The following is a 26,464-nucleotide window of genomic DNA, read 5'->3' as shown; positions in this document are numbered from 1 at the left end:
ATTCTACGTTTTATCTTCTTAAATAAGGCTGGGGTGACATGATCTCCCTGGAAGCAACTAGCATTTATGATTCTTTCACTTTGTAAGTATATCTTATGTATTTTTGAACAGCTTCCTTTAGAATATCACTCTGAAATAATAAACATGTGGAGTTAAATAAGTTGTGTTTATGTATTTTTGGCATTATAAAATATTCCCCTTTTTGGTATTTATTTATATAGTCTGAAGAATCTTTTGCTTTTTGAAATAAGGTTTCCATCCGTAAACCTAATTTCTCAGTGTCTTTTCATAATCCTAAGTCAGCCTCTTATCAGGTTTTGTTTTTACTCTATTCCTCCTCCTTGTCCTTTGTGACATTTCATTCATTTCCCTTTTCTCTCCTTAGTTTGAAGCTGCCTGGGCACTGACTAATATAGCGTCTGGAACTTTCCTGCACACCAAGGTGGTGATCGATACTGGAGCTGTTCCGATTTTCATCAAACTCCTCACTTCAGAGCACGAAGATGTTCAGGAACAGGTAAGTCCTTGACTTGTGCAGCTCGTTGTATATATAGAGATTTTAATTTTCTCTAGAAAATACTACTTGTCATTTTGACTTCTACTTATTTTTATTCCTAATCAGCCTAACGTTTATATAAGATACTTTAATTTTTTTCTTTCAGTCTCAGATTTGAAGTGGGTAAAAAAAGAACCGCTTTAGCCATATTCCAGGTTATTGGTGAGCATGTTCTCAGCATAGGACCGCTGTCTGTGCATGAGAGAGCACGGTGAGACATAAAAGGGGTGTCCCCGAGGGCACCGTGGGTGGCTGCAAGGCTCACGTTTGCCACGCTCTGACTTACTCTCTGCATAACAGGGCGCGTTTTATTGTTGCTTTTAAAAATATTGTATTGCATTGAATTTTTAAATTTTTAAACTTTTCTTCTAAGAGGGAAAATTAGATAGCATGATTAAATAGATCATCCAAAGAAACTCAAGGTTTGGGTACTTTTGTTTTTGCTGTATATGTTTATCTGTTGATCTCCTATTTCATTCCTCATTTAGTTTCATGAAATTTTGTATCCACTTATCACTAATATTGGAAAGTTTTCTTAATGAGGTTACTCCTCCAAAAATATGTTACCAGTTACCCAGCACAAACTCATATTTTTCAGTAATTCATTATCTAGTCCTTAACTGTGTATTTGCCATTTCTAGCTGTGTCTTGTTTTTATGTGCTTCTGGGTTACCTGGTTGTTTTATTAAGGAAAAGGGACTGCCCTGGCAAAGAATATAAAAATGGTAGAGAGAGAGAACATACATTCTTTTTAAGACATGGTGACAGGGTCTTCCTGTGTACCATAGATAGCCTCAAGCACACAGAGAGCCACTCAACCTCTGCCTCCTAGGTGCTGGCTGGGATAAAAGGCACACATCACTACATCTGCCCCCTCTTGGTAATGTGTTCATTTCAGATAGTAAGAATTATCTTTAAAGCATTTTTCCTTGTCTCTTAAACCTTTTTTTTTTTCTTTAATTTTTAATCTTAGGTTTCAAGTAGAGGTTAAAAATAATAATAATTCATATTTTAAATTCTAAAAAAAAACTTTCCCAGTTGAAAACATAATATACTTTTGTATTTCATGAAAACTTTACAGTGAGACTATGATAAAATGGTAATTTTCATTTGTGTTGTTCCTTATATAATTAACATTTACTACCATTTACTTTTTAAAATTGTGCTAAACTGATTAATCTTAAATAAATTTCTTAGTGATAATCAAATTCTCATCTTAGTTATTATTTATACTTTGTCTATGTATTTTTCTCTTTCGTTAAAAAATCAGTACCATTCTAGCTAGATTTCTTGGCACAGGAACAATTTTCTAGTATAAGTAATTAGAAATTTTGCTAGATATATTTTGTCTGCCTTGGTAGATTGGAAATAGATAGTCCTTCAGCTCTTCTTTGAATAGTACTAGAATGTACTAGAATGTAAGGGAAACTTTTAAGTGCCCTTATCTTATGATTAAAATATTATAGCATTTCATATAAAGTTTCCTTTCCTTTTCGCATGTGCTTGGAAACCACTGTCTGTTTAACTTTTCTCAGGCTGTTTGGGCGCTTGGTAACATTGCTGGTGACAGTGCCGAGTGCAGGGATTTTGTTTTGAATTGTGAGATACTTCCACCTCTTTTAGAGTAAGTATTTTATTTCAGTTTACCTGAATTAAGTTCATTTCACATTTGAAAAGATATTTTATGTGTGTGTGTGTGTGTGTGTGTGTGTTTGTCCATTTCCTTTTACTTACAGTTTGCCAGACCTAACGTTACTGAAAGTAGGTAAAAATCAGGAAAAAAAAAATCAATTTGTACTCTTTATAAAATGGCTTTTATGATGCCAGGAGGTGGTGGAGTTTTAATCCCTATACTTGGGAAGCAGAGGCAGGCAGATCCCTGTGAGTTTGAGGCCAGTCTGGACTACAGACAAATTCCAGTACATCCAGTGCTACACAGAAAATCCCTGTCTTGAAACACACGCATGCATGTACACCCCCCCACACACACACACATACACAGTCTTCTATTTTCTCTTAATCAGTACTTACTAGTAGTCATCACTTACTGGATGCCTTCAGTGCTAAAGTAATTCTAACAAGAACATGTACTACTTGATAACATAATAACATTTAAGCAGCCCCATAGCATGAACACGTTTTTAAGATTGAAAATATTAAGTATATATTGTGTATGTGTTTGGGGATGGGGTATGTGTACTTGACTGCAGTTTCCATGGAGGCCAAAGGAGGGTGTCAGATCCCTGAAACTAGAGTTATATATTGGAAGTTGTGAACTAGGATCTGAACTTAGGTCCTCTGCAAGAACAGCAAATGCTCTTAGCCACTGCACTGTCTTTCTAGGGCCTCTAAAATGGAATCTTTAATACTTAAACAAATTGTGTTTATGATATCTGCAGAGTTTTGTATTTGATTTTGAAATGTCCGAAGAACAATGACCATAAGAGATTTTTATTTTAGTGCTTTAAAATTACTTTTTACTTACAGTGAGTGAGCAAGTGGTTTCTACTCTGGCTGCTTCACTTAAAAGATTTAACTGTATTTATGTGTCTGTTGGGCACATGTTCATGTGAGTCCAGGTGCCCGAGGACAGAGGAGGGCGTCAGAGCCTGTAGAACTGCAGTTACAGTGCTGTGAGCCGCCTGAGACGGGCCTGGGAACTGAACTCTGGAAGAGCAGCAAGTGCTCCTACCTGCTAAGGGTTTTCATTGCTTGACATTTAAAAATATATTATACTTTTTAAAAAAAGTCAGAGAACTGTTTGAAAGAGATTCTTTATACAGGGTAATTAATATTCACTGAAAGGGTCTCTAGGTTAAATGTCAGTGACAAGTATAAAAGAAAAAAAGCTAATCAAAGAGATGATTAGAGAAAGAAATAATTATCATTCTGGCATTCTCCATCCTTTTCTGAGAAAGAATTAAAAACACTAAATTGAAACATCTAGACTAGTTTTCAACCCGTTCTAATAAACAACAACACAGAAATGATTTCTTGGCATGACTTAATACAGATAAGCTTAATAACCAGCTGCTTGCAGGCCACTGAATTGTTAAGTACTACTTCACTACTGTGGTCTGTAAGTTTGTTGTGATGTCCTTATCTTTGCTCTGAGGGTGACATTGTCCAGATAGACTTCAGAGTGCTTGAGAAATATTGAATTCTCCCTTAATTCTCATAATGTGCAGTAGTGAAGCCAGAGCGAGTCACTTGTTATAAGCCCATTTTTTTCCTTGATGGCTTCAAGTTGTATAAAGTCATTTTCCTTTTAATTATTTGAAGTAAAATAATTATCATCTTAAATGTAACAACAATTTTGTCTGGAACTTTCATTAATTTCGTTAAAAAATTATTCAAAATTCTCCTGTCCTTCCTTAAGTTGTTACTGCCACAGTTGAATCATTATATCCTGTGTTCTCTTGCTGTGTTTGTCTGTAAGTCACATAGGGAAAAGCTCCTTGTTCATTTACATATGTCATGATCTTTAATTTGTGTTATTTTAGCTGTTCTCAATTGGCTTTTTATTTCAGCCTGAAATATTTCCTTTAGCCAATCTTGTGAAGCAAACCAACCATTGATGTCCTTCCTTGACATCAAATTGACAAGGAGTCCCTGCTTTTTCCTGAAGCTTTGACAAAGAGATGCTGATTATAGATGTGTTGGTGACTCTGAAAATACATCACCCCGTTACCTCTTCCTCCTTTACAGTTAACGAGGAAGCAACTGTGAACAAAATCACCAGTGAGCCTTTGTACACATGATGGGCTGCTTTTGTCTCTTCACAGCTGGCATTTTCCGCATAGGCCTTTGAGAATTCCATTGTGTGTCCCAACCTGGGTTTCTTTCCGTTTCTTTCTTAGAGTTCCCACTGTCTTGGTTTGCTGATAAAAATACTCTTTCTGCTCTGTTTCTTCTTTTTATACTTCTCTTATGCATATATCGGTAGGATTGATTATGTCTCGTGGATATTCTATGTTTTTGTCTTCCGTTTATTTCTGGGACCCTCTGTCATTGAATTGGATTGCCTTGGGATAATACATGGATTCCTTCTGCCCATTCAGTGCTGCTATTGAAACATGTAATTTCTGTTAGTCTTATAATTTCCATATTGATAATTTTGTATTTTTTATTGTTTTCCTTTCATTCTTAAGAATCCTTTAGTTTTTAGTTTAGTATTTCTTGGGCATGTTTAAAATAATAGAGTCAAAGCATTTATGATGAAATCCTATGTCCAATTCTTTTTGTTTGTTTGTATTTCCTTTTTGTATCCTTGTTGAAAACTGCACATTTTGATTAAAATACAACTCAGATTATCCTCTCTTGGATTCTAATGATCTTTATTATAGTTGCTTGTTTAAATGTTTTAGAGTTAACTTTGTAGTCTCTTGTGTTTCTGTCCCTTTAACTTACTGGGGCTTATGGTTTAACATCATCTTAAATGTTTGGAGGCATAAGAAGAAGGGAGTGATTTTGAAAATTAGTTTCATTCATTTTATTTTATGTGTTTTGCCTGCATATATGCCTGTGTACCATGTGTGTACTTGGTGTCTGCAGAAATCGAGAAAGAGTAGTTGGGTCCTCTGGAACTGGTTGTGAAGCACCATATAGATAGATGCTGGGATTCATACCTGGGTCCTCTGCAAGAGCAGTAAGTGCTCTGAGTGGCTGAGCTGACTCTCCAGTCTTTGAAGAAAAGATGTTCTGAAAATTGTTATGCTGTCAGCCCTGTGGTGCTTAGCTGCAGCAGATACTGCTGTGACTCAGCTCTTACTTTGTGTTTATGCTAAGCCTGGAAGTCAGGCGGATGACTAGGGCCTTCCCAGGTGTTTTCCTGAATGTGTACTCTGACAGAAGATGTGAGGCTAATCTAGATATGGCTTGTTCCCCCAGAGGGTTTCACTCCTTCGTTTTTCTGTCCATGTTTCAATGTCTCCCAGTTTCTGCTTTTTACTGAGTCATTTGCTACTTTTCCACCTTAGAGAGTTCTCAGGCAAAATAAAGACATGCACACATTGCATCCATTTTTCAGAATGCCCACCAAGGTGGCAACATGTGCATAAGCACTTGCTCTTCTTCCTCTGGAGCGTGGACCCTCCAGGCAAAGAAAATACCGTTTTAAAGTTGGCACCAGGCTAGAGAGATGAGTTTGAGCAAGGATGAATGAAAACACTAGAAAAGTTCACTGATACATTCTAGTCCTTCCATGGCTACAAACTTTGAGTATCTTCCAGAATTCTGACAGAGCTGGTAAGGACAGTGTTGGCAATGTGCTGTTGTTGTTTGTGGTTTGCTTGTGGTGCTTCTAGGGAGGGAGAAGCTTCCCAGGGCTCCCCTCTTCACCACTTCTGCTAATGTCATTACAAAATGGTATTTTGTTGTTGTTGTTGTTTGTTTTTTCAGTGTAGGTTGTCAGTATTTCTAGCAGACTTGTGAAGGTCTGTAGCAGCTCAATAAACTCCTGAAATTACCTGGCTAATTTTGATGTGTGCTCTTTTTCTAAGATACAAAGAACTAGTTTGATGTCACCAGGATCCATACCTCCCTAAAAATTAAAAAAAAAAAAAAAAAATGCTGCATTAGGGAATCTGGCATTACTCACTTAGTGAGTGGCTGTGGGATCGTAGGACAGCTGTTAGTTCTCTGTCCTCATCATGGGGGTCCTGCACATGGAACTCCAGTTGTCAGGCTTGGGGGTAAGTGCCTACCCGCTGAGTCATCTCACTACCTTGGAAGTCTCCTGTTTAGACGTAATTAACATAAATTAACAAAAAACAAATAATTGCATCACGTCTGTATTGATGTGCTAAAATACCATGGCCAAAGTATCTTATGAAAGAGTTTAATTGAGCAGGGCTTGCAGTTTCATTAAGTTAATTTGTCCTGGCAGAAAGAAGGCATGGTGGCTGGAGCAGCAGCTAGGAACTCACATCCCAGGCCACAGGCAGGAGGCAGAGCTAAGCTGGGGTGGAGGGAGGGATGCTGTTGAACCCTCAAGTCCATCCCCCACTGGTCGCCTCCTCCACCAGGGCCACACCTCCTAATCCTTCCCAAACAGCCACCAGTTGGGGGCAACCTGAGTATTCAAATATATGAGCCTATGGGTGGCAGGCTCATTCAGACCTCCAAAATAAGGAAGTATTATGATGTGTGCATGGGGAACTGTTAGTAACTTCTTAGGGAGAAGAGACATTCTTACTTCAGACACTCAGTTTCAGTTTCTTTGCATCTATCAGGAGTCACTGCAAACCAGTTTTAAAAACACATTGTAAGATCCAATAAAATAAAAACAAAGAAAGTCCTTTGCCCATAGCTGACCTTCACTTAATTTGACACTATATTTCCTGTTTTCTGATTTTGTATGATATAGTATTTTCATTATTTTAACAAAAATCACCTTGTACATCTCTTCTGACATCTATTATCGTCAGTCTATTATTATTTAAGTGTTTAGATCTTAGATTCAGACTTGAGAAAATAGAACTACAGTATTTCTAATGAAACGATAATGAATTTTAAGTTCCTTTTCTGCTTTATTAGTTTAAATATTTTATAAAGTCTACCAAAGAGAATTCAGTTATTACAAGAAAATAGTTGAAATGGAGACGTGAATATAAAATGACAGTTCTTTTCTTTTCTTGGCAGGTTATTAACAAATTCAAACAGACTTACAACCACCAGAAATGCTGTATGGGCCCTCTCAAATTTATGTAGAGGCAAAAACCCTCCTCCAAATTTTAGTAAGGTACGAGTGAATTAAACAAGTTAAGAAATCTGTTTCCATAAATAAATTTATGGTAAGATTTTTTTTTTGAGGTTGAGTAGACTCTTTTGTTTATACATTCAGGAAATTAAATAAATTTTATAGATTTCTGCTCTTCCTTTGCTTCTAGTTCTTCTGGCCAGAAGCTCAACTATACCCAGATATCTGTATGTCTTACAGATGAATTAGAAATGTTTGTAGTCTATTTCTTTTCATTTATAGGAAATTGAAGTTGTTCCTCCAACCACCATACAATTAAGGTAATTGTCCAGATCCACTTGTCCAGATCCACTGTTAGGTAATGGAAAATGGAAGATGACACAGAGACTTTGGGATAAATCATCTAACATTTTCACTGACTGGTACTTTATGAAAGAAATTCAACAGTACAACCATAAAAAGGTCTGCATACAAATATTTAGGGCAGCGCCTTGCTCATAACTGCAAAAAATACAACCAGAAGTTGTACATATTCCTTAGTTGGTATATGGATAAATTAATTACGGCTTGTTCATTTGGTGAACTACAACTCAGCAGTAAGAAGGAACAAACTACTTAGGCATGCTTCAATCTCAAAAGCATTAAGGTAAATTAAAGGAGCGTATAAATGTTTCATCTCACATACTTTAGAAAAGAGATCTAAAAGAATAAAAATCATATTGGGGAATGTCTGAGATGAGAAAACTGGCCACCAAGGGGCAAAAGGAAAGTTTTTAGAATGGTTTAGGATTTTGTAATTTGATTATATGGTTGGATATTCAATTGTATACATTTTTACAGTGCAAACTGACATACCAAAAATAAATAAATATATTAATTATATAAATTTTTGTTTGTATTACCATAATAAATGTGTATTTTTAAGGCATCTTTAAAAAATAATTATTTAAGTTTTGATTAGATCATGGATCAGAATACCTTTTTTAACCTAAAAAAATTTAGTATGGTGAATCTGGAAGCAGCATGTTGGTGTTGATTGCTATTTGTGCAAAGCTTATGTAGGCTTGAAGTTGTCCAGAGTAATATATTGAGGAAGGAAATACTACCCTCATACTGTAGAATGCAGTATCTTTATCACCTGGGTTATTGCAGTAATCTTCTTTTTATTGCAAATCGCCCTTTTCTTATTATTTATTTTTTTGACCAGCTATCATTTTTTTGTTATCACCAGGAAAGTTGCAAGAGTAATTTACAAATTTGAAACCACCCCTCTGTTCCCAGTGACTTTCTCTGTTTTATCCAGAGAACAAGATAGTTTTGTTAAATACCCTGTAATAATTGTCACACACCAGCCCACTGTGATCTCCCTGACTCACGTCTGTTTGCCGTCTCTCTACTCTCTGGCCTGACTAGACTATTTGCTGTGCCCCAGATTCATACAGCATGCTTTACTTTAGAACGAATACATGATTTTTAATATTTTTGGCTTTAGGACTTCCTTCCATTGGTATTAGGGACTTTCCTGTTGCGGTGACCAAGACAACTTATAGAAGAAAGTGTTTCCTCGGGCTCATGTAGTTAGAGCCCATGAGGTCGGAGCAGAGTAGACAAGCTGCAGACACAGTGACTAGAGCAGAGACTGAGGGCTCACATCCTTATCCACAAGCAGGACACAGAGTGCACTGGGAATGGCACACCTCCTCCAACAAGGCCACACTCCCTGATCCTTTCCAAAACAGTTCCAGGTCCACCATCTGGGCCCAAGTCTTTAAAGATGTGAGCCTATGGGGCCATTGTCATTCAAGCTGCCATAGAATCCAGATTATTTTTTATGTGATTTATGTAATAATACTAACTAAAAAATATAAACTATATAAAGTTTAAATATTTATTAATGAATTTATAACAATAATAAGCCAATTACGTGTTCAGTAATACTTTCTACAAAATGCATGTTTCAAAAGAAGAAGAATTTTATAAGAAGAGTAGTCCTGAGGGTGTGTGTTCTGTGTGGGTCTGGTGACCTTTTGTGGTGGCCTTTTGTTGTTTTGAGACAGGATCTAGTGTGTAGCTGAGACTGGCCTGACACTAACGGGGAATCAGGCTGTCTTGGATCTCAAAAGACAGATTCATCTGTCTCTGCCTCCCCTGTGCTGGAGATGAAGATGTGAACCACATCCCAGACAGTGCTTTTTTTAATAGGCTCTCACCATGTTGCTCAAGCTAGATTTATGCCTCTAAAGTGCTGGGGTTGCAGGTCTCTTTTCTTTCTCTGTACTAGTTTGCTGTGCTGTGTTGTTTTAGCTGAAGATGGTGATGGTTTTTTGGATAGTTGATGGATGTTCTTTGATACTATACCAAACTTGAAGTGGTATGCTTGAGACAAGGTCTCACTGTGTAACTCCTGCTGGGCTAGAAACGGTAGGTCAGGCTGCCCTGGGACTCAAGGAGCTGCACCTGGCTCCTCCCAAGCGTTTGGGGTAAAGGCATGTGTCACCTAATCCCATCTGAGTGGCACTTCCGTAAGAGTCCTCTCATTGAGGAGTTATATACCCCAACATTGAACTTTTTCTTCTCTACTACACGAAAGTCCATCAGTCTTAGTTGATTTTGAAGAGTCTTTTTTTTCACACATGATCTTACAACATTGTGCTTTGGCCACTTGGAAAATATGGTCCCTTAAATGTGTGCGTGTGCGTGTGTGTATGTTACCTTCAGTACTAGGAAGCTGTCGGACTCAAAAGAGGAAGATGCAAGTTTTCTGAAATTCTAAGTTTTTTTTTTTTTTTTTTTTGGTTTTTTGAGACAGGGTTTCTCTGTATTGTTTTGAAGCCTGTCCTGGAACTCACTCTGTAGACCAGGCTGGCCTTGAACTCACACAGACCCACCTGCCTCTGCCTCCCATGTGCTGGGATTAAAGTCATGTGCCAAAATTCTAATTTTTGAAATGTATAAATTATCATTGGTTTTTAGAATGATAGTCTCACTTTGATTATATTTTCTAAAATACCCTCTAGCTACTTCAGAGTGAATAAGGATTCAATCACTCAAGTAGAAATGGAGTTCAGTAGGGACGTGTCTAATCCAGTCTGTAATTCAGTCACGAGAGTGCTTGTTCAGACCACCCCAGTCCTTGTGTGAGTAGAAGTGCTATGTAGCTGTTTCCCATGAATTACATGAGAAGTTACTCATGTAAGATATGAGTGCAAGGAGTGAGCTTATTGAGATTTGTATTTTTACAGATAGTTCAAGGTGATTCTTAACTGGGCTCTTGCAAACCTCCCTTTTTGCTAGAGATGAAGAATATACTGGCATGTAGCGCATCTTGCTAGTGCTGTTCTGAATTGTGTCCAGGTTCCAACAGTTTACCCGCCACTTACTTTTTATCCATTAGGTTAAATGTTGACAAAGTAAAAAATATTTTACTATTATTACGAAAGTAGTTTTGAGGTCACACAACCACTGAAAATGTCTGAGGAATCTCTTCTCCCTGCGCCCCGTTGACCTACTGTGCGCGCTGTTCTATCTCACGAGCTGCTTGCCTCTTACAAAAACTTGACTCATTTCTTCCTTAAGATGCTCGTTTGTATGTATGTGTCTCTGTCTGTCTGTGGAGGCCACAAGAGTGTGTCAGAAGTTTTAGCTGTAAGCCACCTGGTAGGGTGCTGGGTAACTCCATCCTCTGCAAGAGCAGTGAGTGAGTCCAGTGCTGTGTCTCAGCAGCATCTGGGCTGATTGTCACCTTTGCTTATGAAGTGCTTGGTGACTGTGAGCTCTCTGCTGACTGATATTGATATTGTAATCTGTTATAACTGTCCTGAAGTGTGCTCACCCCATTATCTTATGCTCTTTTCTTTTGACATACTATATTATTTATATTAAAGTAAATCTTTTCCCATTAAAATGTAAACGCCACATTGTTTACATTTACAGCAAAACCTTATTATCTTTAAGGAACTTCATTTAGAGTGTCTTCTGGATGTATTGTGTTTTCCAGAGGCCAATCTTGCCTTCTTTTGCTAGAAGAGAAGGTACAGCGTAGATACCACAGCTAGCCAGCTCCTGGAGTGCTGGGAACTGGGTAATGAAAGGAAGGTGGTCACACTCAGTGGGGAATACCTAAATAATTTCCCTGGTTTCTGATCACTTCGTTGCTGTGTTTCTAGCTTCACTCTGCTTGACACCTACTCCCTTTGCATGGTTCACATTTTGTTTTTCCTTTGTCCTAAAATAAAACCCAACGTTTGCCTTTGCACGCTAGTTACCTCCCTGTTGTAGGACACAGAGGCTGAGCTCTGTTCACATGCTCTGTCTTTCCGTGCATCTCTGTCTCCTGTCTTCTGTGGCACTGGGCCCATTTTTAAGGCATTTATCTTTAAAGGCACTGGGGAATAAATTGGCTTCTTCTGGTGCTTCCTTCTTTAACTGTTGGTTGTTGGTTTTCTGTTTGTTTTGTTTTGTCTTTGTCAGTTTTTTTTTTTTTTATTAGTCATTGTGAGCAATGACTAAGTAGATTTTAAGTATCTACTGATCCCCTCAAAGATAAATGTAACTTAGTGTTTGTTGTTTCTGACAGAACTATGGAGCTGAATTGGTTTTGGCTTGCTTGTGTAAACTCTAGAGTTCTGTGGGTTTGCTTGTTTGGTTGGTTGTTTTTGAGATAGTCTGGCTGTGTAACCCTGGCTAACCTGAAACTCACAGAGGTCCACCTGCCTCTGCCTCCCAAATGCTGTGATTAAAGGCATATATCACAACACCTGACCCTAGTTCTTTGATTTTTAATTCCACAAAAATGTATATATCAGCTGTCCTGAGTTTTTTAAACTTAGAAATCTCTATAGTTTTTTTGTTTAAAAAACAAAACAAACAAACCAAATAAAACACTGTTCCAGTGGGGGATTAGAGCTCACAATCAACTGTTAGTCCTTTTCCAGGGGATCTGATGCTCTTTTCCAGCCCTGAGGGCAACAAGCACGTAAGTGATGGACAGACACATGTAGGCAAACACCCATACACACAAAAAATAAAACACATGTAAAACAGTTTGCTGCATTTTCCCTTTTAAAGAAGGAAGCTGTTAGCACAGGTGGAGGCGTGGTTATTGAGGAAGGGTCCAGTTGTGCTAACTTAAGGATATACACATGCATTTTGTAAGCCAATTTCTACAGTTACTCTTAGAGGAAGGATCCAGCAAAAGTAAAAACAGTTTTGGAAGATAGTTATGTACTGGATCTGTCTTTAGAGGCGGAGGGAAAACTAACACTAAAACATTTTAACTTTTTTAACTTACGGTATTTTTAACGTCTGTAAGTACTGCTGCTGTTTTCTGTAGTTTTGATTTCTGAGTTTTCAATTACTCTTGCTGCAAACATGTCAAATGGGACATCCGGAAAGAAGTAATTTGTGAGCTTTAAATTGCATTCCTTCCTGCACCATTATGAACCCTCTGTTCTCCTACCCTGTTACAAATAGCTTTTGTCACGCTGTGAAGTGCTTTTCAGTGAAAATGCGAAAGAGGTTGATGCAATCTATGGTAAGAGAAAAAGCAGTTGTCCGTAAAATTATAAAGAACGAAAATTATTCATGCTAATTTTATTGTTGAAACTTCAACTTCAGTGCCTGACAAATAACTTGGCTAAATAGAAAGACATTATATGTGTGTCTGTATGAGGAAACAATACAGACCTATGCATGACCCCCGGTGTCCACTGTGGCTTAGGACTCATCTTCAACAGAAAGGGGTGAGAATGGAAGCCGCTGCTGTATCTCCTGTCTGAGGGGTTAGATTCAGGGAAATGTGAGGTTACCAGTTAACAGAACTCAGAGTAAGTTGGGAAGAGGCTCAGTACTGGTAATGGGGGAAATGAGCTGATATCGAGTAATTCCTGTATGCCAGGCATTGTTCGTAACTACCACATGCTTTCTTACACATCAACAGCTCTTTATTATGTCTGTTTTACAAGTGAAGAAATTTAGATATACAGATAATTGGTCACGTTTTCATGCCACAGAGCTTAGCAATTAGTGTTTGAACTAGGACTGTCTGACAGGAAGATAGTGAAGACCACAGGATTGACCTGATTGAATCTTGTTTCACAGCCCCTGAAAACAGTCGCTGAGAGCTGTAAAGTGCTCTCTGCAGCACTGATAGTCACATAGAGGGTTAAATGATGATGTCCTATCCCAGGTTAAGGCTAGTGTTTGTAGCTGGTGTTTTCTGTGGATTTTGTTTGTTTCAGACGGAATTTCATTATGTAGTGGGGGCTGGCCTCAAAGTCTTCATCCTCCTGCCTCAGCCTTCTGAGAACTGGGATTATAGGTGTGCATGTAAACACACTTGTTGAATTTTGTTTTGTTTTGGTTGAAGATATATGGCATTATTCATTACTGTAAGAAATAGAGCTGGATATGGTGGCACATGCCTGCAATCCTACATGGAGTCAAGAGACTGAGGTTTGAGACCAGGCTAGGTACTCTTGTCTTATGGCTAGCAAGCATGTGCAGGTCCCTGAGTTCAAGCCCCAGCATCTTAAAACAAGAAAAAGAAAAGAAATATATACTATCAGTAGTGACTTGTTTTGGAAAGCCCTTCAGAATATTTAGTTTTACATTTCCTTTACCTTTGCTACTCGTTTATTCAATTTATTTGTATTGAGCACATGTAGTGAATAAAATACTAATTTAAATTTATTTTTAAACACAAAACATTTAGGCCTTTTAAATATGTAATAGCATAAATATCAAAGAGAAGTACTAAGTACATATTTATTGCTTTAAAATGTTTCATTCAGTAACCAGTTAATGGCAACCACAATCATTTTGATACTCATATACCTCATTATAATATTGAAATAATAGAAGAAGTCTATGGTATTTTTGTTGTATCAGATTTTGATTTTAAGCTAAATTTCTACATTTTCTAAGAAAGCTTGATATTAAAGAAAATAATTAAATATTAATTCATTTTTTTTTCTTACAGGTTTCACCTTGTTTAAATGTCTTATCACGGTTGTTGTTTAGCAGTGATCCAGATGTGTTAGCAGATGTGTGCTGGGCCCTTTCTTATCTCTCTGATGGACCTAATGATAAAATTCAAGTAGTCATTGATTCTGGAGTCTGTCGAAGATTGGTGGAACTTTTGATGTAACTATAATTTTTACTTAATAGTTATGTGATTATATATTAACAGTTAAGATCATGGCCTAAAGCATTTCAAAATGTCAACATCTTGAGGAAGAATTAAAAAGTCACTAACTCTACTCTTTACAGAGTAGCTGTAATCCTTAAATATACTGGCCCACCAGTGAATATTCTGAAATACAAGGAAATCATTTTCTAAGTTAATCTCTGCATGAATGAAACTTTTCTTTAAGAGGGAGCCTGAATTTAACAAGCATGTGTGGAATGTCTGTTAGTACCACAGGTGACATTGTGAGCATCACCAGGGAGAGAACAGTGACTGTTTTACAGAACCAATCATCTAGTTTATTATTCTTTACAATAGTTGAATACAGAGCTGGGAGATTCACTTAGTGTCTCCGAGATGTTTCTCTTACTGGATAATTGTTGTTACCTTTGTTGAAAATTACAGCTTTTCCATGCAAAGAAATAAAACAAGATTTTGTTTAAAAGATGCTACAGCTTCTTTATCCTCCAACCTTCTTTAAAATTGCAAAAGGCCATTGGTAGTAAACCAGGCATGGTAGCTTATGCCTGTAGTCTCAGCACTTGACACAGGGGCAGGTGGATCTCTGCATTTCAGGCACAGCAAGTTCCAGACCAGCCAGAGCTACAGAGTGAGACCTTGACTCCAGAACAACAAAACAGAAAGCCTTTAGTTAGTCCAAGTGAGGCAGATGGCACAGAGAATAGAGTTGTGTTAAAGGGCTGATGTTCCAGTATGAGGACAGTGTCAGTGAAAGCTAGTCAGGTGCAGTGGGATGGTCAAGGCCTCCGCTTGAGAAAGACTTCTACCAGAGTGGGCAGCCAAGCAGGCCAGAACAAGGTTCAGAGCCAAAATTCATGACCTGGTAGCCTCTCTTGTCAAATTATCTGTATGTAGGAGGATGTGAACTAAAGCAGCTGGCTTCTAGTCAGGAAATGAGAAAGGAAGAAGCCTTTGGCTGTTAGATTAGAATTAAATCCCTCAGCGTAAACTCATGGCTTTCAAAATAAGGATCTATTTACGTATGTGTGGTGCACATGTGCGATAAGGCTTTTGGGCGAGGGACACCTCTCTAGAAATAAGATGAGCATGCTGAGGGCACAACTCTTGGTTTCTGAGTATCACTGTTCATTTAAGGGAAGTAGCTTTCTTAGAGAAATCACTGGATTAAAATGAGGAAAAATTAGATGAACACACAAAATCATGAGTTTGGGAATAAATTATAGTAATGTATTATAAATTAGTGAATAGCATAAGGGATATGGCTGAGTTGATAGTATTGCAAAATGATTATTAAAAATACAAATAATTACTAATTCAGATAATGAGCATGTAGATACTAACACTAATGGGGGAAGAGCGTCATCCCTGAAAATATATATATAAGTGACATTATGTGGGCTAAAAAAGTTATATTTAGGAATATATACATGTGTATGCATATACATATATGCATGCAGTAACAATTTGAGACAAAAGAGACCATGAATTTGAAGAACAGAGGGGAGGGGTGTATGAGTAGGCTTGGAGGGAAAGAAGGTAAGGGAGAAATGTTGTAATTATAATAGGTAAAAGAATAGGACTTTTACATGGTCTCATATTCATCAAATACTGTGTATAAAGGAGAAATTGGGAATAGTGAAGAATAACAGAATATACAATCTTAATTAGTGTAGAGTTCAGTACCATAATAATGAGACAGAGTATATACAACATGTCACCCAATAATATATAATGAGGTTATATAGCATTTATGATATTGCTTTAGATTTTTTTAAAAAAATATTAGTAAGTAAAAATTGAGTAGGGGCTCTTAAGTGAAGAACATGGAAGTTTTCTGTACTATTATTCAACTTTATAGAGATGTTACCTTATTGGTGTGTGAGCTCATATTTTTATTTTTTAGGCACAATGACTATAAAGTTGTATCACCTGCATTAAGAGCAGTTGGTAATATTGTGACTGGTGACGATATTCAGACACAGGTGAGTTCAGAATTTACAACACGTTGTCAGCATTATTGTTTCATATCACTTGATTATCTGCTCATCAAGGCCTTATTACTGTAATTGTACAGGCACCTGTGGCAGTAAGCACAGTTTTCAGCCTCAGTTGCCTTTTTGGGAAGGTCCTATCATAGGGCCCTGTCAGTGCAAAATATATGAAGTGTTCTGCTCAGAGGATTCAGAGTCTTTTTAATTTCTTCTTTTCTCATACAATACATCCTGACTGCAGCTTTCCTCCCTCCACCCCTCCTAGGGACACCAACTGGACATGGCATGACAAGGTACCATAAGACCAGACACAAACCCTTACACACACCCAGTAGAAGGAAAAGGGTCCCGAGAACAGACAGAAGAGTAAGACCCCCCCCCCCCAACACCAAGACAACAACCATAGCACATATATAGGACCTAGCACAGACTCATGCAGGCTCAGTGACTGCCACTTCAGTCTCTGTAAGTCACCATGAACCCCGCTGAGTTAATTCTCCAGGCCGTTTGGACTGTGTTCTCTGGTGTGCTCAATCTCTCTGGCTCCCACAGTTCCTCCTCCCCTTCTTTGGTAGGGTAGGCTTCGTGGGGAGGGACCTGATGGAGGCCTCCAATCTGGGCTGTCTGTCTGCCTAATGTGTGATTCCACCTTAGCTAGGTTGAAGTCATTGAAATAAAGCAAGGCGCCCAGCTAACTCAATCAGTAAAGCTCGAGACCTAAAACAAGGCAAACTAACAAGGAGATGCATGTGCTATGGGCTGATCATCCAGTAAGGGCTGTACAGGCTTTATAAAAAAGATGAGTATGGTGAGAAGTCTGTAGTTTCTGTAGATAGGTGGAACTAAATGGAGTAATACTTCAGCAGGTGACACGAGATTTACAGTCATAAGGAGAAAGGCTCATCCATTGAGGTATGTTTCAGAACCATTAAACTTAGCTAGAATAGAAGCTATGATTTATTAAACATAGGTTATAGGATGTAAGAACCCGGTTATGAGACCAAAGGAAAGAGAGCAAGGAAATGGTTTCAGAATTGGTGATAAACTGTGTACACGTGCCTGTTTTGGGAGAATGGTAAGATGTTAAGATTGACTCCAGATGTGGGCTAGTGTTCTATTTTGATACTCACTGAAGTTGTTAAACGGGTCAGCATTGGTGGCTCATGATACCCATTTTAAGGGCGCCTCTCTATACTGGAATACACTACACTTAGCTATTTTTCAAGGTACTGGTGCTGCAACCCTTTCACCTCACTAATTCAGCATTGCTGTGGGTATAAGGACAAAGCAGACAATACCTACGCCAGCTGGATTTGTCTGAGACAGGGTCTCAATAGGAGCTCTGACTGGCTTTGAACTCATACTGGGATTAAAGGCATGTGCCACACACCTAACTAGATAATACTTCATTATAAAAGCCAAATTGCAAAAACAACAGAACAGATTCATTCTGTACTTGGAAACTTTTATAATGCTGTGGAAATGTGTTTGAGAAAGACTATCGTACAGTAATTTGTTTTGAAAATGAGGTTAAACCCTGGCTTCTTCCCTCACAAAGGCATTCTTCAAGTAATTTTCTAAGTTGAATTTTTGCATTTATGTTTGACCAAAGATCCTGTTTCAAGTCTTTAGTTTAATGAGTCCCCTACTTTGTAATAATCTTCAAGACATAATCTATGCAGATAATTATTGCTATATTACATTAATTTGTATATTTGAAGAACATGTCTCTGATTCACATTCTAGTGAGAAACTATATTAGCATTAGGTAAGCTTTGTTAGCAGCAGAGTGTAAATTTAGCAGTTGCCTAAATTTTACCTTGAGAGAATTTCTTTCTTTGTTTTTCAGGTTGATTTCTATACTTCTATAATTCTCAGGAATTTTGCATTTATACTAAGACCCTTTTGGTTTTCTGTCTTACCAATCTAGGTAATTTTGAACTGTTCTGCATTGCCCTGCCTCTTGCACTTGTTGGGTAGTCCAAAGGAGTCAATTAGAAAGGAAGCCTGCTGGACCATTTCTAACATCACTGCAGGAAACAGAGCTCAGATCCAAGTAAGCACCTTTCAGAGTTGAGATGACAATAGGAAGGTCTAAGCTGAGATGCCCGGTATTCGACATGGCCTTTTCTTCTCTAAATAATACCATTTATGTTCAGTTTTCTAGTGAGGAATTATAATTAGTCTATAAAAGTATCTGATACATGAGATTAGTCTTGAAGTGGATGGTTTCTGCTGGGCACAGTGGCTCACACCAGTAACCCTGGTGCTTAAGAGGACAAAACGAGGAGATTACGATTTTATACGGGGACACCTTTCCCTGGCGGGGGCAGATTTTTTTTTAAAAGGTGTAGCATCAGATTTAAACTGAGTTGGGGTGATGAGTTTGGGGGACTGAATGAGCTGTATAGGGAGAGTCTGTCTGGATCCCCATCCATCAGTTTTAAATCTTAGGAATCATTTTTCTGTTGGCTTTCAGTGTTTATTAGGTTCTATCAAGTCTCTTGAGCCAAAGAATACTTCCCCATTTGGTTAGTCACATGCCTATAGTTTATCACCTGTGATGTTTTTATTTTATTGACACATTCTCCAGTCTTTTAAAAAAGCTCATTTCTTTTTACAAAAAAAAAAAAATCAGTTAAAGTGTGGAGGACAGATGACAAACAGAATCTTCCTAAAACATTTTAAGATTTTAAAAACTTATGTGCATGCGTGTGTGCCGTGTATGTGGAAGGCACATGTGTACAGATCCTGTGGTAGCAGGGTGTCACGCCCTGAAACTGGAGATACAGGCCGTTGTGAGCTCCCTCATGGGGCTGTGTAAGGAGTAAGGTTTTTCTGCCAGCCCCAATTAACACACAAAGACTCTGTATTTGATATGATGCTGTTGGCCAGTACTTGTTTCTTATCAGCTAGCTCTGTCTTAAGTATTAACCCATTTCTATTAATCTAAGTATTTCCACATGGTCTCATCTTACTGGAGAGAGGTGCCGGTGTTCTGCTCTCTCCAGTCTCCCCATGCTGACTCCTCCCTACTACTTCCTTGAATCCTCCTTGTCTCCTAGTCCCACCTGTCTTGCTTTCCTATTGGCCAACAGTGCTTTATTCATTAACCAGTATGAGAAACATATTTACAGAATGACGTCTCCCATCAGGGCTGCTGCCAACCCAACCCAGGTTCTCTGTAAAGAGCACAGGCGCTCATAACCAGCGAGCCACCCTCCAGCCACCCTCACTTTTTAAGGTCCCCTCAAGTGCCCCACGTGACAGGAGCTCTGAAAGCGTATTTGCACTAATTGTGGTGGCTCATTTTTCTTCTTAGGCTGTCATAGATGCAAGTATTTTCCCTATTTTGATTGAGGTTCTCCAGAAAGCAGAATTTCGTACCAGAAAAGAAGCAGCGTGGGCTATAACTAATGCCACGTCGGGAGGCGCTCCAGAGCAAATAAGGTAGAGCGTGATTCCTCAGCATTGTCTTTTAGAAATGAGTCAGGCAATTTGAAAGAAAAAAAATCATTTATTGGTGAGAGTAACAGTTTATGTCTAATATACATTAACATGAAATGACAGCATTTGTTGTATCTTTCGTTTGGTTTCTTTCATTATCTTTACTTAAGTTTTTCCTTGGCAGAGATTAGAATTTCAAATAGGAAGAATTTGTTGATTTGCAGAATATACTGTCATGAGCATTAGATTTGTTTTAAGCATTAAAACTAATTAACTAATTATAGAAGTAACACATATGAATATCGACTTGTTTAAGGTAAAATCTCAGTATGCAGTTGTTCCGTGGTATTCTCTCCTTATTGATTGTGTTCTCTTGCCAGTAGATAGTGTAATGCGTCTGTGCACTACGTGTCTTTTTCCTTCTGTACTAGGTTTTATAACCTATGCCTTTTTTGCTGACAGCATTCATAGTTGGTACATGACTTTAAGTTAGCCTGGCCAAGTCCTGGTCAAGTCCTAGTCCTTCAGTAGAACTTGTGATAGGATCCATTTTGACAAAGCCCTTTAACGGTTCTAGTCCAGTTTCTTCTTGCTAATGAACTGAGTAACCATATCAAAAGTGAAACGTGTGTACTTAACATGGTCAGCATAGTGCTTAATGGACATTAGGTTCTCAGCTAGAGTAAGGTCCTGGTGTCTTTCGTAACTGTCATTTTCAAGTATTGATTCCAGTCTCTTTGTATCATGTATCTTCAGTCTTTTTGATTTCTGTAACAGAGACATACTTTGTTCCTCAAATAAACTTGACTTCTCTACTAATCCTCTCATTCTTATGAATCTCTGCACAAGCTGAAGCTTTTGTAAAATACTTCCTGTTGGGAAACTGAGGTAGAGAGAGCAGTTGCTCAAAGTTACATAACTGACTAAAAATGAAATTAGGATTTAAAAGCGTGCAACCTAGTTTCAAAGTCTGGTTCATAGGAACTCTTCGTCAAACAAAAGAAAAATCACTTCATTTATATAAGAAGTGGAAAGTGGACATTAATAGTGCATTAGGAAATTAGGGGATATTTCTGTGAACAGTACTTGTTAGCATTTACCAGGGTAGCCTGTTTTCGTCTTTGTGATCATTTGCATTTCTGAAATATAGTGGATGTTTCAGAGCATTGGCTATGATTGCTGTTGTAAGAAGTCTTTTGAAATTTAATTTAGGCGTTGCCTTCTCCATTTGTTCCTTCCCAACACATAAACCAAGAGGGAAGACAAAAGGGAAAGAGAGAAACGCTGTCTTAATCTTTAAAAAAAAAAAAAAAAAGAACAGCCAGAACCTGCTATTCCTAACCCTCCTCTACAAAACCATCTAAGTGCTGGTCTGTGTGTGCATTTTGTAGTATTTGCAATTCCATTCTTGCTAATTGCGTGAAACTAGAGAACAGGAGAAAAGGGTTTACAGATTGCAATGTAAGTAAAAAAACTTTCTGAGTTTAGCCAGGTATGGCAACATATTCCTATAATCCCAGCACTCAAGAGGCAGAGGCAATCAAATCTGTGAGTTCAAGGCCAGCCTGGTCTATATATAGTTAGTTCCAGGCCAGTGGGGCTGTATGGTGAGACCTTGTCTCAAAAAAGAACAACAGCAACAAAGAGTGTGTATAAAAACACTTTCACTTTTGGTTATATAACATCTCATTCTAGTTTTGTGTTATTATAATGTACAGTGTTTAAATCCCCCTTCCCCCATTTCTCCTAAAATCTCTCTGAAGGTATTTGGTAACCTTAGGCTGCATTAAACCACTTTGTGACCTTTTGACTGTCATGGACTCCAAAATAGTTCAGGTGGCTTTGAATGGACTGGAAAATATTTTACGTCTTGGAGAACAAGAATCTAAGCAGAATGGAGTGGGTGTCAATCCTTACTGTGCTCTCATTGAAGAAGCGTATGGTAAGCAAGCAGCTGAACGTTTGCAATGATAGGTATTTGTAATTATCTGCCGTAAGCGACCTCCCTCTGCACATTCACCCTCCCCCAGTCTATAAGTTTTGTTTTCATTATAAAAACAGTATATTTGAAAAATATTTTACAATAATTGCCCATATCTCATATTGTATCAATTCATCATCATCCACTTTTCTTTTTACTGTTTAACTTTCCTTATTTATCTTCTATATTTTCCTATTGGACAGCTACTTTGTATTGATTTAAGTAGTGTGTGTTGTACATTTCTCCATGATTGAAAAGATGTATATTATATTGGATAGATGTGGGAGTATAGTTTAAGTAATGTTTTATCAGTTTAAGGCCAATTACTTGTAATTGACCATTAGTTTCCAAATTACTTAGAGCATCATATAAGCCAAAGCAGTTATCTTTCTGCTTATAAATTTATTTCTTCTATTTATTGGTAGCAGTTTTTGTCTTGGTTTGGGATTTTAATTTTATTTTATTGATATTAGCTCTCAACGGTGTAGCTGAGACAGGCCTAGAACTCACTATAGCCCAGGCTGGCCTCCACCTCAGTTTCCTGGGAGTTGTGATTAGAAGCATAGACCATCATATCCAGCTGAATCTGTATGTCCTGATATATTTTCAGGAATGCAGATGCTGAATCATAGGCACAAAATTGTTTATCTTTCCATTTTGTTTACCTAAGGGCTTTTAATTAACAGAGTCCCTGGCTAGGTATGCAAGTACCACTATAACTTGGTAGTTCCTCTTATTGGCTGATGTAAAGTAATGTCACTAAATTGCTTTTATGTTAACTTCTTGGTTTATTTTGTATAGAAAGTGCTATTTCTGGGCTGAAGAGATGGCCCAGTGGCTAAGAGCATTGGCTGCTCTTCCAGAGGACTGGAGTTCAATTCCCAGCACACACAGAGCAGCTCACAACTCTATGATTCAAGTTCCAGTGGATGATATTGATTGGTTATTTTCATAAAATATATACTGAAGCCCTAATAATAATTTGTTTCTTGTATATGTTCTTTCTGTGGTAGGCTTGGATAAAATTGAGTTTCTGCAAAGTCATGAAAATCAGGAAATTTATCAAAAGGCTTTTGATCTGATTGAACACTATTTTGGTGTAGAAGATGATGATCCCAGCATTGTACCTCAGGTGGATGAAAACCAGCAACAGTTTGTATTTCAGGAGCAGGCAGCACCAATGGAAGGGTTTCAGCTCTAACAGGTGGTGGAGAAAATGACTGACTAAAATGGCTAGCTTCTGATATCTCTCCCACATTACCAGCATTGGTAGAAATGTCTTTATATAATACAGAAAAGAAAAAAATCTGATGCACTTTCAAAAAGGAAAGATGAAACCAAGGTTTCCATTCAGATGCGCCCTTACCTTACTTATTTCTGTTTGTTGTTTTGGTTGTTCATCTTGATGTAGCTATATTTGTCCTCTGTTGTTTGGATTTTTATATCTATTTGTGAATATACATTATGCAATTATTTCACTCAAGCTTGAAAAGGATGGCTTGGTGTTATATAATGGTTCTGAACTTTTCAAACTGCACAATAGCAGGGTTGTGAAAGTCGATAATTGCATTTTGGCAGAAAGTCTGGTGACGCCCGGGCTTTATTAAATCTACCTCTGTCTTGAAGCAAACGTAAAAACAAAGCTTCAGAAGCATAAAGTCACATAAGAGCTGAATTAGAATATGATAATCTTTTATTACTTTAGATTATAAATCACTGTGCTGTAGGTTATACTTCAAACAATTGCAACAGAAAACTTACAAAATGTATTTATAAAACAGAATGGTGTACTGATGATTAAAATGTGGCAGTTATGAAGAAACAAGCAGTTCATGTTGATCACATGACATACCTATAAAACACTCAAATATTTGTGTTGTTTTCATAAAATACTATCATTATAGTATATTTTATATTTTATCTAGATACACTGTCCTTTTTGGAATAGTGTTTATTTTCACTCTTATTTTAAAGATCATGACAGAGAGGTGATCATGAATCTAAAGAAGCTACATACCTGGAACTATTTATTCTGAGTTTTCAGAAGGTCTTGAAATGTTTTATTCTCTGTGTAGTTGTGAACATGAGTACTTAAAAGACAAAAGTATCCTTAAGAAATCACCTTGTTCAGTACTAAATTATCTTAAGTGCATTTAATGTTTTGACTAAATGAGCGATACTAATGTAAACTGCTAAGGCTTATTTAATATGTAGTAGTTCATATTAGGAATATTCCCTTTCAGTAATGCATAGCAGGTCATATTGCTACTTACTATGAACTATGTGGTAGATGACCTTTGTATCAGCCTAATTTGCATTTTATGAGTTAACAGCAAAAAGTCTCTTGAAATATTACACTCTGAAAGGTTTTGATAGGAAATTTATATTGTATTTATTTACGTGTGTGTGTGTGTGTGTGTGTTACCCCATAGAACTGCTTGGTAGAATTTTCTAAGCAGATGTATTGTCGAACTGTCTTTTGATTTATAGTTATATGCAAGTTTTGGATATATCCAATTATATACTTAAGAATACTTATGTAAAACCTAATTTACAACTCTTTTAAGATGGGAACTAAAACAGTTTTGATATGATTCATAGTCTGTTCTTTATGACGGCATTTGTAATGTTTCTGCTGGAAATCAGGCGTGTGACATAAGGAATGTGTTTAAGGAGTACTTTTAAGTGGCAGGACACTTTGTAAACTATATGTCATGAATCTAAGCTTTTGGCAAGACACTGCAACCCTACAACCATGAAATCTCAGTTTAAATGGTTTCCAGAGGACTTATTGCACCTGGCAGTCCTTTTATGCCATTAGTAGAGGATTGTGTCTGTGCCCTTTTTATTAGAATGGAAGTTACAGAGTTAAGTATAAAAAGTTTTCCTTTTACATTTATGTGTATTGGAAGAAACAGGGTAGTGATACAAGGATTACCAAGTTGATGAGTGAAGTTATCAAGTAAACACTGTTTTATGGTGCCGATAAGATGACAGGGTATTTGATTCTTTGTAATCAATTAGTTGAACTTGTAGATCAGCGAACTTCAAACCTAGCCAGCTGTGCCTGCTTTGAGGTCCCACTAGTCACTATAACAAATCCTAAGCCAGATCTTCCAAAAAATAGTTCTTATAGAAGACGTGTGTGCACGTGCATGCTTGCATACACATACGTGAGAATGAATAAACACACACACATACTGTTTGCAGACACATGAATAAATGACCTATCAAAGGAGATTTTAGAATATGTCAATGGAACAGATGTATTTCTAAGCATAGAACTTGATCATACTTTGAATATTTAAATACACATTTTATCTTGGATCCGTATCTTGTGTAATTAGATTTGACTGTAAAGGGAATTTGATTCCATTTTAAGGTCTAGTTCTTTTTTATTGAACCAAGAGTAAGAGATAGCTTTGTAAGTGTGCCATTTTAAAATTCCCCTAATTTGTTTTCATCATCATAATAATTTGTCTTTTATGATGCAACTTAGTAAGTTGCTTTTCTAAGATTTATGACACTTACATATTATAAGTACTGTGCCAAATAAAATAAAATGTGTTTTAGGGAATTCATACAACATTAATGCAGATACCAAGAAAAATACTTGAAAGAGTCCATTTAATTAAACTGATCCATTTAATTAGATTTACTTGAGCTTGACTTCCTACTGGTTGAACTATGCAATCATGCGTACTTGTTTTATTAATACTGATGCACTGGCCTAGGTTCATTTGTTTGTTTGCTTAGTTGGTTTTGCTGTATGCTTTAAATTGAAAGGTTACTCTAACCTAATTTTTAGTGTTCTTCATTTTTAGTGTCTTTGTCTCTTACTGGCAGCACGGAAACAGGGTATTTTTTGTTTTACTTTTTGCTTTAAAGTAAGTCTGCTGGCACAGAAATAGCTTCTCCTTTGGTCCCTGAAGCCTGTTTGCAGTTAAAGCTGGGCCCACTGGGTGAAGAACTGAGGAATGTATGACCTCTGCTTTCGTAATTTTGCTTCTTTAGAGACGAGCATTATGAAAAAGGAAACACAAAAAATGTCTGTGGATTTTTGATAGTGTTCTAAATTCAGCAATCATACTGGTTGCTTAATTGTGATACTGTGAAATAAAATGAACTCCTACTCACTTCAGTACATAGCACTACTATTTTCTGAATTGTGACATGCTATTAGGAGCCAGTCTAGTAGGGCTCTAAAGGCCATTGTGAGATGAGATGAGGGGATTGTCACCTAACTAAACAAACAAACATTTGAGCATTATGCAATAATATGAAATGTTACACTCTACTAAACACAATAAAATACTGTTTCGCAGTTGCATTTGTATGTGTGCTTATTTTCATTATTATCGCTAGGATTGTGTATTCCCAGTGGAATAAAAACATATGCAATCATCAGTTAACAAGTCTTGTCCATTTTATAGAACAAGAATCATAAACAATACTTAACTCAAAACTAGGTAGGAAGAGAGAAAAAGGGGGACCCCTCAAATAAAAGTAGCAGGATGCTAGGTGTAAATTTGTTACATCAGAATCACAGTGCTTTTTCTTGAGGTAAAGGTACCAGGATAAAGCCCTGTGATCCAGTGAACTTAAAGAAGGAAGACTCACG

General features: G+C 37.3%; 1 protein-coding gene across 1 annotated transcript in view; it reads left to right on the top strand.

The window, feature by feature from the left end:
* Kpna5 (karyopherin subunit alpha 5) overlaps positions 1 to 26,173 on the top strand; it is a 33,037-nt gene extending 6,864 nt beyond the window's left edge. The window contains exons 5-13 of the mRNA XM_051175525.1: positions 386 to 517; positions 2,092 to 2,180; positions 7,199 to 7,298; positions 14,236 to 14,399; positions 16,328 to 16,406; positions 18,346 to 18,471; positions 19,738 to 19,865; positions 21,626 to 21,804; positions 22,857 to 26,173. Coding sequence (XP_051031482.1) covers positions 386 to 517; positions 2,092 to 2,180; positions 7,199 to 7,298; positions 14,236 to 14,399; positions 16,328 to 16,406; positions 18,346 to 18,471; positions 19,738 to 19,865; positions 21,626 to 21,804; positions 22,857 to 23,044 — 1,185 coding nt within the window. The 3' untranslated portion in view covers positions 23,045 to 26,173. The remainder of the gene's footprint in view (positions 1 to 385; positions 518 to 2,091; positions 2,181 to 7,198; positions 7,299 to 14,235; positions 14,400 to 16,327; positions 16,407 to 18,345; positions 18,472 to 19,737; positions 19,866 to 21,625; positions 21,805 to 22,856) is intronic.
* The last annotated feature ends 291 nt before the right edge of the window (positions 26,174 to 26,464 follow it).

The sequence above is a fragment of the Phodopus roborovskii genome, unplaced genomic scaffold, assembly GCF_943737965.1.
Source record: "Phodopus roborovskii unplaced genomic scaffold, PHOROB, whole genome shotgun sequence".
Classification (NCBI taxonomy): domain Eukaryota; kingdom Metazoa; phylum Chordata; class Mammalia; order Rodentia; family Cricetidae; genus Phodopus; species Phodopus roborovskii.
The sequence above is the reverse complement of the archived record's forward strand: the minus strand, read 5'-3'. Positions and strand labels throughout refer to the sequence as shown.